The 15,671-nt window shown below is 32.9% G+C and overlaps 1 protein-coding gene across 2 annotated transcripts; it reads left to right on the top strand.

The window, feature by feature from the left end:
- Positions 1–7,458: 7,458 nt before the first annotated feature.
- ARF6 (auxin response factor 6) lies at positions 7,459–13,783 on the top strand. Of its 2 annotated transcripts, none has more exons than XM_022290846.2 (14): positions 7,459–8,526; positions 8,832–8,944; positions 9,491–9,589; positions 9,669–9,725; positions 9,806–9,961; positions 10,056–10,140; positions 10,227–10,317; positions 10,520–10,684; positions 10,762–10,884; positions 11,153–11,228; positions 11,362–11,509; positions 11,630–12,807; positions 12,921–13,111; positions 13,263–13,783. In XM_022290846.2, the coding sequence occupies exons 1-14, from the start codon at positions 8,484–8,486 to the stop codon at positions 13,462–13,464; spliced, it is 2,727 nt and encodes a 908-aa protein (XP_022146538.1). In that variant the 5' UTR covers positions 7,459–8,483; the 3' UTR covers positions 13,465–13,783. The 2 variants fall into 2 exon arrangements, with proteins under 2 accessions (XP_022146538.1, XP_087975373.1); XM_088119247.1 differs by lacking the exon at positions 7,459–8,526 and adding an exon at positions 8,557–8,739.
- The last annotated feature ends 1,888 nt before the right edge of the window (positions 13,784–15,671 follow it).

Genomic DNA, 15,671 nt, shown 5'->3' with positions numbered 1-15,671 from the left:
AAGTCAGCTTTAACTCTAAACATCAATCAAAATTGAAAAAAGTGGTAAAATTAATACTTTTTTAAAACAAATTATTAAGAAAATTATCCGTGAATTAATTACACAATATCCAAAATTTCAAGTTACATAAAAGCACTCTCGGCTAGTCATAATTTTTTTTTTTTAAGAAAAAAAACTCAACTAGTTAATAAAATTAACTTTATCATTATTCAAGCTTGAGGTTTAATTTAGCGAAATTAATATTTACTCACCCTAAAGAAGATGAATTATAATTTTCTTTGTTTTTTTTAAATGTACATTTTTTTATTTGATAATCATTTTATTTTTTGTTTTCTGTATTAAATTATTATTATCATGATAGGGTGTGTAAATTTAATATATAATGCAACACATTAGGGATCAAAGTTTACTTTTAACTTTTTTTTTTCCATACAATAATTATCACATTTCACTTAATGTGATTTATTATTTTATCAAATAGAATTTGATAAGAATATTTAAGAGATTTGGTCTAAAATCTTACTTTAGAAGGCTAGTGGGGTTTTTTAATTTAAACTTCATTTGTGTGATAATATAGTTTAATTAATTGTGGTGTTTTTTTTTGACTGAATCTTTTCAACCAAAAATTTCTTCCTCTGGTTGAGACCAATTACATGCCCTAAATGAGCCAACTTTCCTTATTCCTTTTTGGTATGCTCAAGCTATATGGATGGAAACATTACTTTTTTATTATATATGTTATTATTAAATCTAATATTAGTTTATAAATTATTCGCTTAAGAGTCTAGTTGATAATTATTTTATAGGTTAAATATTCTTTTGGTCTTTCTGGTTTCAATTTTTGTTTACCTTAGTCATGTACTTTCGAAACGTTTTAAAAAAAGTTTTTTTATGTACATTTTTAGATCATTTATTTCAAGTAAAATTCTACCCTGACACTTTATTACTCACTAAATTATTTTTTTAAATATAGCCATAAATTTGTATTAAAAATAGAAACAAAAACCTACGTTTTGGGATAGGAACTAAAATGAACAAAAATAGATGGTAAAAAAACCAAATGAAACCAAATCAAAATACATAGATCAAAATAAGTATTTTTTAGATTCAACAAAATAATATTTAAAAAAGCCAAAATAGTATGCAGTCGCTTTGACTGTATCTCTTGTGATTTATGAAAAAATAATCAATGTTGAAAAATTGAAAAATAAATACAAAGTTAACAAACAGTTACTAAACCAAATATATTTCTAAAAAATGTAAAAATTTTATTTAAGTCCCTAGAATTTGAAAGTTATTCTATTTTGATATCTAAACTTTTAAAATATCTATTTTAATATTCAAGTTTTTAATAGTTTTTCTATTCTAATATCCTTAAACTTTTAAAGTATCATTTTTAGTCCTTAAACAAAATATCTATTTTAATATTCGAAGTTTTTAATAGCTTTTCTGTTTTAGTTTTCTTAAACTTTAAAATTATCATTTTTAGTCCTTAAATAAAGAAAATAGTTCTCGTTATTCTGTTGACTATAAATGAATAAGGCGTGACTCCAAATATGTATATTAACAAATTGCCGTTTACATGTATTAAAGTCACATTATTCAACAATTTTTTAAAATAGACATATAACTCGAGAAAAAAAAAAGTATTGAATCCACCCTAACAAAATTTGTGAAAAGACATTAGTTGGAGGCGTTCCTAAACCATATATGATGATGATATAATTAAGAAAAGAAAAAAGGGTTAATTAATTAGAGAATGATAATGATGATTGGAAAATGATGTGCAATAATAATCAAAATGGATTTGAATTAAGGAAGGTACAAGAGAAGATAATTAAAAAGTGTACGAAGAGAGAGGGTTTAGAGAGTTGTCCATTAGCTATATAGCTTTGATTCATCACCAAACAATCATGTTCATGTCTCCCACTCCGTACCATGATTCAATTATACTTTCCCATCTTACATCCTTCCCTTTCTCTTCTCTTATTTTTAGCCGACAATTTTTCATTTTAATCCAACATGATTTAAGCGATTAATACATGTCTTATCGACTGCAATAAGTTTGAATTCTCTATTCCATTTGATGTTGAATTGAAAGAAGAAAGTTTTCCCACGTACATGAATTAATTATATACTTGGTTTTTATTTCGCCTTCCAATATGCTTCACATCTTCAAGTATAACACTTACATTACATTTCTATTCAACTTTAGGTTTAAAAGATTAGAATTATGAAGAGAAAAAAAATCTCACATGTATGCATTAATTAATAGTCTATATCTAATTCTTAAAATTCATCTTGAAACGGTACTAGATTGAGACCTGAACCGAGGAGGGGGGAAACTGGTGAACTTCTAATCAACTTGAAAACACTACAGAATTGAGTTAGGGTGAACAATCACTATCCATCCCCTAGCGAAAGGAAAAGGGAAAGAGAGAAGGCGATTATTGAAAGGGGAGGAGGAGAACGACGAAGCGAGGCTTAGGCGATAAAGGTTTTTTTAGGGGAGAGAGGTCAAAAAATAAATTGCATTGTTATTATTATTATTTTTATTTTTTTTGTTAGGTACAACAATGTGAGATATAAAAATTTAAAGCTCCCACAAATAAAAAAAAGAAAGATAAATAAATGTCATTTTTCTACTAAATAGACTCATTTTCACGCCACACAAATTAGATTTAATATTGTAAAGTTAATAAATTAGGAAAAAAGTATCAAAGGAGACTTGAATATAACCATATTACAAAATTTACAAGTTAAACTATATATTTTGAAAATTTAAGAATGAAAATAAGATTAAAAACTAAAGCTTCGTTTACTTACTGAGAATTCAGAGTAAAAATTAATCGAATGTTATTATTTTATTACCGTGATAGTAAAAGCACGGTTAAAAATGTCATAGGAGTGGTGGTGGGAAATGGGAACGTGGGACAGTTATTATTTGTGTCTGTTCCTACGTAATACATTTATTATCTCACCAATGAAAGAGGTTCAGCGGTTTCACATCACGTCTCATCAGGGGCCCACTCTCTGATCAACGGCTCAAATCTCTCCTCCTCTGCTGTCTATTTTACGTTTCCGTACTTCCCAAATTTATTAAAAATTCCCAATTAAACTCATTCGCTAACAAAATTGTTAAAAACTTTCTTAATGCATCATTATATATTATTACTTCATTAACCATAAATATACTTTAACCATACTTTTCATCAACAAAATTCTGTTCAGCATGCTCTTTTATTTTGCAAGTTCGTGGCCGATGCAATTGAGTCAATCTTCAGATTTTCGAGCATAATCGAATTTGTGAGTGCCACGAACAATCCAATCCAATTTATGTTAAGTCAGAATCTTCCTTCTTAAGTAATCAAATTATCTCTAAACAATTTGATTTCACTTGTATTTCTCTAATTTGTTTGTTCCTTGCCAATTTTAGTCATTCGTGGATGGCCAATGACCTTCAAGAATTTCATTTTTTGGTTATTTATTAAAAAAAAAAAGATTTGTCTAAAACATGTTTAACTAAGAAGCTTTCTTACTAATAATGTTCTCATTTATACCATTATTATGTGACCTCAAACATTTTATATCTCCTTTTTTTAGAATTTTAAATTCGTCAATTACAAAATTTTGGGAATATTTAATTTATTAATGTTTGGAGCTTTTACTTGTGCAAATATAGATAAATTTAAAATTCACAATATTGAGCGAATTAGAAAATAATAGACAAGTTATATTGAAATGAATGGTTATGATAATTATCAATAAATAAGAAAATAAAATAATTTCTTCAAAAAAAAAATAATTGGTTAAGTCAATTATTGATTTTTTAGGTGTATATAAAAAGAATTAGTGGAATAAGCTATTTAAATTTGTAGGTCTTTCATGACTTAAAATGAGAAAAATAGAGACAACTAAATCTCAATATGGATCATCGTAATCAATATGTTTTAAATATCAATGTAAAATTATTGTGGTATTTATTGTTCATATGAACAAAACTAAATTCATTTAAAAAGAATAATAGAGTGAGTTAATGTAAACTAAAAATTACAATGATCATATGAAGGGAGCAAAAATTGAGAGTCATTTTTTTATTTCGAATCAAGGGTGATTAATAGAATGATTTGTAAAAAATTATAGCATTGTAATAATTATTAAAAATAAAAGCACGTTACAATATATAATTAGAGAATGTTTGGAAGTGATTTTAGCACGGCTAGAGTTACATTACCCTTAAAATAACTTTCTTTTTTAAATAGACATGTTTCACAATGATTCATAAGTGATTTTTGGGAAAATAAAAAAATAATTAATAGAAATTAGTATTCAAATTTTTTTTATGCCACAGGCATAAATAAATAATATAGTAAAATTAATTAAAAAAATTTCAATCAGCTACTTGTTACTAATGGAAAGTAGAACACTTGGAGGGTTTTTTTTCTTCTTTTAAATTTAATTATGTGTGAGAGGAAGGATATCTAACCTTTAATAAAAGATTAACATTATGTAAAAATTTCTATTGTCGATACTCCATTGGTATTGTTGAACATAAAAAATTTATATTTTTCAAATATTTGGGACTAAAATTTAAAATTAGAATATATATTTTAAGCTCTATTTGACACTGTTTCGTTTTTTTATTTTCTATTTTTAAAAACTATATTTAATTTCTCGGTTAAAAAACACATTTAGTCTTTATACTCTGACTAAAGTAACGATTTAATCTTTGTACTTTCATTAAAATAACGATTTAGTTCCAAAACTTTAATTTGTAATGATTTAGTCCCCGTAGTTTAAATTTTGTAACAATTTAGTTCACATCGTGAAAAATCTTATTAAAATTACATGTTAAGTTTTATCATATAACAATTTAATCTTTCTAATTTATAAACATATTTGGTCATTCATTGGTTTATCAATCCATATATATAAGAAACTTAACAAAAAAAAAATCATGATAAGGACTAAATCGTTAAAAACTTTAAAATACAAATACTAAATTGTTACATATTAAAGTTTGTGGACTAAATTGTTACCCATTTGAAAAGTACAGAGACTAAATCGTTACAAATTAAAGTTTATGGACTAAATCGTTAAAGTAGTGGGACCAATGTATTTTTTAACCTAATTTCTCACAATCTATTCATAATATTTTTCTTTGAACGACATCTGTATTTTTGGCCAAATTTAAAGAGAATAAAGATTTTAAAAACTACTTTTTATATTTAAAGCGTTTAAAAAAAGGTGATAACAAAGAAAAAAGAAGAAAAAAGATAAATTTAAATCTTTTAAAAATTGAAAAAAAAAAGATTGTGTTCAAATGGGCATGATACGTTAAACATTTGGCAAATTACGGAAAAAAGATATTTCATTCAAAAATTAAATTACTTTTGTAATAAATTTGGCAATTTATAATTATTCTTCTCTAAATATATATTAAAAAAACAACAGATTGCATTAAAGTAATGATTATTAAAAAAAAACTATAAATAAAAAGTGAAAAAAAGGTGAAAAGGAAAAAGTGTTTGATAATTACAAAGATGAAAATTGAAATATGGAATAGAAGCTTTTTGCCGTCGAAAATTGAAAAAATGGGTCATATCATATCTCTTCTCGAGATTGGAGTTTCCCATTCAAACAAATATATGAGAGGAAATCACTCTCTTCCTTTATAAGATTGTATTTTTATGGTTTAAATATTATTTTGGTGGACATATTTTTATTTTTGTTTATAATATTTATACTTTTAAAATATATCGTTCGATTCTTGTATATTTAAAAAATTACTATGTCATTTTTTTCAATTTCATTTTTATCTTAATTCTTTCATTAGAAATGAGACTCTGCCACTTTTCTTTTGTTTTTTTGAGTACAACATGTGGGGGTGGGGATAACCTCATAGTTGGAGGTACATGTCAATTACCACTGACATATGAGACTCGTCACTTTTATTTGACGTATGAGGATGTACCCACGATTTGATGTGATTATGTCTCAAAATTAGTTTGCTACTGCTAGAGATTCTACCATCGCAACTAAGTTCGATGCCTAATGACTTCAATATCGTTTACAATGCATATTAAGCAACTTTTGAATTCTACTTTTAAAACTCCGTTCTTTAATTTTGTTTAGACTTTGATGTTTGTCCATTTATCATCTTTGGTCATGGTCAACACCCAAGTTATCACATATTTATCTCATGTTACTTTTAATCTAGGTCAACTAGCTACCAAATACCATTTTAGTTTAATATGATGATGCAAGGTCTATATCAAGTATTCATTATTAGATACACAAGTACTTTTACCTGACCAAGTAGCTTACATAAAATAACACATTTATTTCATCCAAACCCCGAGTTAGATATTCCTATCTAGAACAATAAAATATTTAAAATTCATTTTTCGATCCATTTCCAATTCTAGTTCAATGGATTCTATAGCTTATCCGCCATTTTAAAGGAAAAAAAAAGACAATGAATATATTACTAGAGTTACTTGATGGGTATGCGAGAGCTTCTCGCTTTCATTTGAGACAAATATTCAACTACTCTTTTTTTTCTTCTTATTATCGATGATAGATTTTTAGTATCTACAAAATTACATATTTTATGTGTTTCTTCCACCTTATCTTTACTCTCTACTCTCTAATAGCAAAGGATTCTAAAACTCAATAACGAACATAATTAAAAAAACCATATTGAAGTAAAGGTGAATTTTCACAAAGAATTTCCAAAATCTTTCCTAAAGAAGAAAACATATAGTAGATCTTTTGTCAAAATAAGCTTTTCAATGAATTATGTATGTGACCTATAATGTTCACCAAACATCTTTCTCCCTCTTCAATAATTTCCTCTGCTACCATTACTCATCATCAAATAACCATAAAAGAGAAGGTACATTTTTACTTGTTTATCCTTTACTGCAAAAGAAGGGAAAAAAAAAAGATGAAACGAGAAAAACGTTCGGTAAACTATCAACAAATCCTTTGTTCATTATATAAAAGAGATATTTGTTGGCCATTTCATAAACTATCAACAAATCCCTTGTTCATTATAAAAAAGAGATATTTGTTGACATTCGAAATAGTTTTTGATGAAAAATTTGAGGGAAACTCATCTACATAAATAAATTTTCATTGAACAGTGGTAATTAGTATATGTCTCTGACTAAGAAATCATGAACTTAAATTCTTCATCGGATCAGATTGGTTGTACTGAGAAACAAATTTTTATAGAAGAAAATGTTCACCATCTTATTCTTGGAATCTTCCCAACAAATGAGGTTTTTTCTCTCCTTCATTGCAACAATGAGTGAGGATTTGATGAAATATGAACAAAACATTTCAAATCACCAAATGGGGTGAAAAGAGAGAAAAATGGGCAAACGGGTTAGTTAATAAAGAACAATACTTGACTTCAATTTCATCCCTGATTCTATAAAAATCACACACTGACTCCAGCACTCTCTCTCATACGCGTAATCACTTTCTCCCTCTCTCTCTAGAGCCTGTCCTCACCTTTTCCCTAATCCCTGGTACAGAAAAGACAGCGAGAAATAATATTGGTTGCGTTGATTGATTGTGTTTTACAGAGTACCCAACAAGAGAGAGAGAGAAACAGAGGGAGGGGTGAAGGGGTTGTTTCTGGAGTGGCCGAGTACCCAGCAGTGGCAATTAGTACCTTCCACCACCACTACTTGTGCCTTTGCTGGTTTCCCAGCAGATTTCCATTTCGTCTGTTACAATAAACGACCAAGTTTTCTCTCGACCATTTCAAACCCCTTCTGTGTTTCTTCATTGTCTACCCAGTTTATATTATTCAATTGAAACTCTGGTACTGGAACCCCACCCCCATCATTTTCTTTTACCTGAAATCATTGTGTTTGCTTCTGGAGATGCAAATGCCCCAGAACCTCTAATTGGGGTTCTACTGTACTGAGATCTGCCTCTCTATTTGCTTCCTGCTTCCACCTTTTGCCATTTTGGGGGCTGAGATCTGATACCCACTTGCTGGAATTCTTCGCTCTTTAACTACACAACCCAACTTCGGGTGAATTTGTTGGGCGCTGGATATTGGGTTTTGTTTGCCCTCTCTACTTCGAGTTGCTGTGGCATGAAGTCGCCGATTGGAGAGTTGGGTCAGTGGGGGGTTTGGGGAGAGAGAATCAGATGCGGGTGAAGTTGAAGTTGATCGTCTTTTGTAGTGAAACCGGCTTTGGCTGAGAGAGATTTTGGGCGGTGGGGGTTGGGGGGGTTTCACTTCGTCATATTCTCAGATGAGGTTTCACTGTTTGTAGTTTACTTTTTTGAAGATTCAGATTGATTTTGCTGGTCGATTTATGGTATTTCTGTAGTGGAAAAAGAAAAGGGTCGCAAAAAAAAAAGGTTGTTCTGCAGTCGTTGTTGTTGCGTTCTTGGAAGATACTTTGGTGCTTCAAATTTGTGGGTCAATTTGTTTTTTTAGGTTGGATCTCAGTAAAATGAGGCTTTCAACTGCTGGTTTTAGTCCTCAGGCCCCGGAAGGTATAAGTTTCCTCTGCCCCCTTTTCTTTTTCTTTCCGAAGGATGACACTACTTTTTCCATAAGCTAAGATGCTGATATTCCCTGTTTGTTTCCCGAGAAAATCCCGGGTTGCTGCTACCACGCTTGATTTCTGCTCTTATTTTTCCTCTGCTTTCTGGAAGTCCTAACTTTGCTGGGTCAATTTCTCTGTCAAATGATCCCCTCTCTCTGCTGTGTGTGTTTTTTTTAGTAAAATTTATGATGTTGATGCTGATCTTTTGATAAAATGCTAGGATTTATTGAAACTCAACATCAAAATTTTCAGGGGAAAGAAGAGTTCTTAACTCGGAGCTTTGGCATGCGTGTGCGGGTCCTCTTGTTTCTCTACCTGCTGTTGGAAGTCGCGTTGTTTATTTTCCACAGGGTCATAGTGAGCAGGTAAGCTCTAAGCCTATGAGTATTATTCTTTTGCAAAAATTGAGATCAGAAACCGACTCTCTTCAGATGGGGAACTTATTTGCCTATCGTCTAAATAATCATTTCATGCTTTTGCGAGTTCCTTGAAACTCTTGATTCCTGTTCATCACTTGTTTTCAATCTGGCTGAAATGGACTTGTTCCTTCTAATCCAAGAGGATGTTCTTGGAGATTTCCATTTGTGTTAAGCTTCTTATTCTTATACGGTACTGTGCTTGCATTTCTTTGTGTATTCTGGCGATTGTTAGAGTTCCAACTCCTCAATTAATCTTTTCCAAAAAAATTTGCTTGTCATCTACCTTCCTTCTATTTTGTTCCTGTTGTTCCCTTTTGCCCGATCCATCTTATAGCCTTGAGAAGTTTGATTTTTTAAAGCTGACATTTTCCGTACTTGCTTCTCTATGCTATTGTCGTTTTTTCTTCCGTTTTTTTTAGATTTTTTTTACTGGTGTTTAATGGTTTGAAAGGGACATAAGTTGCTAATGTATTATTCATTTATATGGAGTAGGTTGCCATATCAACCAACAAAGAAGTTGATGCTCATATACCTAGTTATCCAAGCTTGCCGCCGCAACTTATCTGTCAGCTTCACAATGTTACAATGCATGTAAGGCTTGTCATTTACTTTTATCATGGCTTTGGACGAAGTCCGAAGGCTTTCTTATTGGATGAATTGGTGATTGCAGGCAGATGTCGAGACGGATGAAGTGTATGCTCAGATGACCTTGCAACCGCTCAGTGCTGTATGTTACATTTGCTCGAATGGCGAAGTTATTAGCCTTGGAAGAACTTCATTTCCTGAAAATTTTAATATTTTTTGTAGCAAGAGCAAAAGGAGCCTTATCTTGCAGCTGAGTTGGGTGCTCCCAGCAAACAACCAACCAATTATTTTTGTAAGACATTGACAGCAAGTGACACGAGTACACATGGAGGATTTTCTGTTCCTCGCCGTGCTGCTGAGAAAGTGTTTCCTCCATTGGTAATCCTAAAGATGCCTCTGAAACATGACCTTAAATCTAGATTGATGTAGTTTGAAAATGTTTTAACAGAATAATATCGAATTTCGCTTGTAGGACTTCTCTCAACAGCCACCTGCTCAGGAGTTAATTGCAAGGGATCTTCACGACAATGAATGGAAATTTAGGCATATCTTTCGTGGTGAGTTTTGTGGAGTTAGTGATTTTTCAAAAAACCCCTCACTCTCTCCCAAACAGTTTATATGGCTAATTATAATCCCTCTGCAGGTCAGCCCAAAAGGCATCTTCTTACAACTGGATGGAGTGTGTTTGTAAGTGCTAAGAGGCTTGTTGCTGGCGATTCCGTGATCTTTATTTGGTTTGTTTCTATGCTCTTCCTCATATGTAGGCTTGATTAGTTAATACTTATAAATAAAACTTCGGCATTCATGTGACCGAAAGCTACATGACTGTGCATCATAAGGCTGGCTGTTCACTCATTTAGACTCCTAACATTTATTCCTTTCAAATTTATGTCATTTTTGCAATGCTTGGACTTAGATGCACTTTGCCCCCTTCAGGAATGAAAAGAATCAATTACTGCTAGGAATCCGTCGAGCTAATCGACCACAGACAGTGATGCCTTCATCGGTTTTATCCAGTGACAGCATGCACTTGGGGCTTCTTGCTGCTGCAGCCCATGCAGCTGCTACAAATAGTCGGTTCACAATATTTTATAATCCAAGGTGTGTTTTTTGTGCAATTCTTGAACCTGGTTAGTTTTGTTTATTACTCTTTCAAGTCACATTAATTTTTCATCCAGGGCTAGCCCATCAGAGTTCATCATACCCCTGGCCAAGTATGTCAAAGCTGTGTACCATACCCGTGTTTCCGTCGGTATGCGTTTTAGAATGCTATTTGAAACTGAAGAATCAAGTGTTCGTCGGTAGGTTTCTAGACTGTTATAGTTATATCATATATGTACTTTAAGTTAACTGAACACTGTTAATTACTTGTTGTGGGGTATGTTTTTATTTCATGTGATCTTACATACATCAAAGAAATGCTGGACAACTGAGTATAGAATCATTAGATTTGGATATTGAACTTTCGCATTTAATTGTCATATTTATTTTGTTCTTGCTCATGTTTACAATTTTGTGGGATCATTATATTGAGGAATCATGGACATCTAAGAGTTGTATGTTTTCCAGTTATATGGGCACCATTACTGGCATCAGTGATTTAGATCCTGTTCGATGGCAAAACTCACACTGGCGCTCCGTTAAGGTTCGTTTATGTTTCCTTTTACAATGAAATTCGTATCAAATATTTGAACAGGCTATCTTTTACCATCAAGCATCGTTAGGTGTATTCAGATTTTAATTGCAGTAGTAATTTCTTGATTTTTTGCATTATGTAGGTTGGATGGGATGAATCTACGGCTGGGGAGAGACAGCCAAGGGTCTCCCTGTGGGAGATTGAGCCGCTAACAACCTTCCCAATGTATCCGTCTCCGTTTCCCCTTAGGCTTAAGCGACCGTGGCCCACTGGATTGCCCTCTTTTCACGGTATAATAATACAGAGTTCATGCTTCTTAGGGACTAGCATAATACATTTTTATTGCTGTATAGTTTAGAAGTCCGGTTTGTGGTTTCTAACAAGCTCCATGATTCACTTTTCTGTCTCAGGTCTCAAAGAGGACGATATGGGATTAAATTCTCAACTAATGTGGCTACGGGGAGATGGTCTAGATCGTGGAATTCAACCCCTGAACTTCCATGGACTCGGAGTTGCACCATGGATGCAGCCAAGGCTTGATGCTTCTATGGTAGGTTTGCAGCCGGAGATATATCAAGCAATGGCTGCTGCTGCACTACAGGAGATGAGAACCGTTGATCCCGCCAAAGCGCAGGCGGCTTCGCTTCTCCAGTTCCAACAGAACCCAAGTCTCCCCAACAGGCCTGCTACCTTCATGCCATCTCAGATGTTGCAGCAGCCTCATCCTCAGCCTCAACAGACCTTTCTTCAATCTGATCATGAAAACCAACATCTCTCTGTGTCACAGGCCCAAACCCAGACTTCTGTTCTTCAGCAGGAGATTAAGCATCAAACTTTTAACAACCACCACCAGCAGCCGCCACCACCGCCACAGCAGCAGCCGCAACCGCAACAGCAAGTTTTTGATCACCAACAAGTTCCAACCACAATGTCTTCAATGTCGCAGTTTGGTTCTGCATCGCAATCTCAAGCACAATCTCTGCAATCCATTCCTCCTTTGTGCCGGCAGCAAAGTTTTTCTGATTCAAATGCCAACCACGTGACGAGTCCCATGATTTCACCATTGCACAGCCTCTTAGGCTCATTTCCGCAAGATGAATCGTCTCAGTTGCTTAATCTGCCTAGAACCAATCCCATGATGCATTCATCTACATGGCCTTCGAAGAGAGCTGCAGTGGATCCTCTTCTCTCTTCTGGAAATTCTCAGTTTGTTCTTCCCCAGGGGGAAAATATGGGGACGACTCAGACTACTAATATCTCCCAGAATGCTATTTCATTGGCGCCGTTTCCTGGTAGAGAATGCTCATTAGATCAAGGGAATGGCGATCCGCAGAGCAATCTTCTCTTTGGTGTCAATATAGAGCCTTCCTCTCTTCTGTTGCAGAATGGCATGCCAAATCTTAGGGGAATTTGCAGTGACAGTGACTCAACAGCTATACCTTTTTCATCCAATTATGTGAACCCTGCTGGTACCAACTTCTCTGCAAATCCAGCCGGGACACCTTCAAATTGCATTGAGGATTCGGGTTTCTTGCAGTCTCCAGAAAACACAGGCCAAGTAAACCCACCAACCAGAACCTTTGTAAAGGTTGCTCTCTCTACCGAACCCTCTCTCGATTCAATTCATTTCTCTTGCTTTCTTTCTAGTCTGCATTTCCTTCGTTTGTTCTCTCTTTGAATGTATTATTGAATTCTTTACAGGTTTACAAGTCGGGGTCCTTCGGTAGATCACTGGATATTTCCAAATTCAGTAGCTACCATCAGTTACGCAGTGAGCTCGCTCACATGTTCAGCCTTGAAGGCGAGTTGGAGGACCCTTTGAGATCAGGCTGGCAGCTTGTATTTGTTGACAGGGAAAATGACGTCCTTCTTCTTGGGGATGATCCCTGGCCGTGAGTTCCTTCCCTCTCTTCATCTTCCTTTCTATGCATAATTACATCCTTTAACAATTTCGATCTTGTTCCTCATTCGTTGCGGTAGCTTTGTTTTGTCCAAACTCCTTATCCTTTCTTGACGAGCGCGGTAATGTCTTCTCTTCAACAGGGAGTTCGTCAACAGCGTGTGGTGCATCAAAATACTCTCACCACAGGAAGTGCAGGAGATGGGCAAACGAGGCCTAGAGCTCTTGAACTCAGTACCGATTCAGAGGCTCTCGAATGGCAGTTGTGATAACTATGCCAACAGACAGGAGTCATCCAGAAATTTGAGTACCGGTATAACTTCGGTCGGGTCGCTCGAGTACTGAGGCATTTAACCGGTCAACATGTCTTCTCTGTACTATTAGCTCTCTCAGTTATTTTTCATGAGAATGTAAAAGCAATCTTTAGTTTTCTTCTCTCTCTCTCTCTCTCTTTTTTTTTTTTTTTTTTTTTTTTTTTTTTTTTTTTTTAACTTGAGCTCAGATATGAGCCAGAAACTGTAATTAATTAAGTGATTCCCCCTCTCTCCCTTCTGTTTTCTTATACATACAGGTATCAGGACAGCTCTGTATGACTACTGGAGATAGCTTTTGTTATTTTGCTATATAAAATATTGCAGCCTATAAATGAAGTTTTATTAGAACAGTCAAATTCTTACTGAAAGTTTGAGAGCTTCAAAACTTTGGAGAAATCTCAAAATTCATGAGCAAAATGATTCTTTTATTTGCAAAGATTGAGGTTATTGCTGTACTAAACATTATCCTATTTTGCTCTCAAAGCTGATGGTCAATTATTTTGGTCTTTTAATTTCAAAACACAACAATTTTAGTCGTTAAATTACTTTTCCACCTAAAATTTGCTTACTCAATTCTAGATTCAACTCATGTGATTTGAATACATTCCCACGCTGATACGTTAGTATGAATTTTCATGTTATGAGCCAAAATAGAAAAAAAATTAAAATCTAGGGATCAAAGGGGATATTTTGAAAGTTTGTAGACCGAAATGAGAATTAAACCAAATTACTATTACGAGTCATGTGGATAGCTCCCAAAAACAATCGGAAGGAAAATAGGAGAGAACTTTGTAGAAAATGGTTATGCATACATGTTACTATTTGTTAAATTATTTTGGGAACAGTTCACAAATTATGATGATTCTATTATCAGAAAGCTATAATTATGAGAACTCCAAAAACTTCTTTACCATAAAAAAAAAATAATAATAAAATCTTTATCACATGATGGTGATGGGCCATGGGCCCTTTTTATGTCTGGTAGAGATGTCTCCTCAATTTCCTCACTGTCCAACCAAATGATTTCTTCTTTTTTCATTACATGGGAATGCAAGAAAAGGAATCATGCTCCTATTCATCAAATAATTATTTCCATTTCCTTTGTTGAAAATAATTGATTGAAAAGTCTAGTCATCGAAATAACGAAAAATAGTTATTTGGTGTGTCAACAAAAGTTGTCGAATCATCAACCTTCTAAAAGTTTATTGTATAAATATATATGGGACTTAGTTGAATGCAAATAGAGACTAGTTTGAATGCAAACCTGACTATTAAGTAAACATAACCGATATCAACAATCATGATTAAAAAACAGGAGACGGGGAATTGGGTTATTCAACGACGGGGTAGATTGTAGAAAAATTTAAAGAAAAAGAAAAGAAAAAAGGAATTTTTTTTTTTTTAGTAAAGATAGAAAAGAAAAAGAGTGATAAAAAGTGGTGTATAGTACATGAAGGTACTAATTTGGAGGGATGAAAAAAGAGACAAAATAGGGCACATCACCCACTAGACACAACACAACACCATAACCCACTTTTTTTTCTTTTTTTTTTTTAATTTATTTTTCTTTGAACCCAATCTTTTTTTAAAACCCACACCACAACCAAACAACACCCTTCCACCTTATATACCACATAATTCAAGTTCTAAGTTTTTGGATTTTGGCTTCTCTCTCATATGATTGATTTCTTTTTCTTTCCACGTATTCATGTTGCTTAAAGAAAATGGAAGAAGTATCTTGGAGATGGTGATGTTTTAGGGTCAAATTGGTTTCGTCTCAAAACTTTTAGAGTTATCTTGAAGAAGTATCTCAGAGATGGTCGTTCATGAACTTTCGATTTTGTATTTAATGAATCTTTCTACTAGATTTCTAAATTTTTAATTTTGTATCTAATATGTCAATGAATAATGTCTAATAAATAAGAGATTCTGGAATTCAATAGTTTATTAGATATTTTTTAAATTTTGACATCATCTACTAAACACATCTTAAAAGTTTAAGTCTCCTTTGTTAATGAATTTTTAACATGACTACGTTTAGTAATTTTTTTTTTCATTTCTGGAAAAAAAAAGAGAAATAGAAAGATTAAGTTTTAATTAAATATTTATCTTTTAATTATGCGTTTTAAAAATAAAAAAATGATAAAATAATTTTTCAATCTACATTTTGGGAAAAAAAAAAAACAAGAAACAAAAAATTTGATATTGCGGTTTTCAAATTTTTCTACAAAATTTTGA

This window comes from Momordica charantia, assembly GCF_013281855.1.
Source record: "Momordica charantia cultivar OHB3-1 chromosome 1 unlocalized genomic scaffold, Mcharantia_2.0 BLBB01000001.1, whole genome shotgun sequence".
Lineage (NCBI taxonomy): Eukaryota > Viridiplantae > Streptophyta > Magnoliopsida > Cucurbitales > Cucurbitaceae > Momordica > Momordica charantia.
This window is presented reverse-complemented; position numbering and strand designations above follow the sequence as displayed.

Coding starts and splice junctions, on each gene's coding strand:
- ARF6 (XM_022290846.2), top strand. CDS start 8,484: ATGAGGCTTTCAACTGCTGGTTTTAGTCCTCAGGCCCCGGAAG. Junction 8,527..8,831: donor TAGTCCTCAGGCCCCGGAAG/GTATAAGTTTCC, acceptor CAAAATTTTCAG/GGGAAAGAAGAGTTCTTAAC. Junction 11,229..11,361: donor CACACTGGCGCTCCGTTAAG/GTTCGTTTATGT, acceptor TGCATTATGTAG/GTTGGATGGGATGAATCTAC.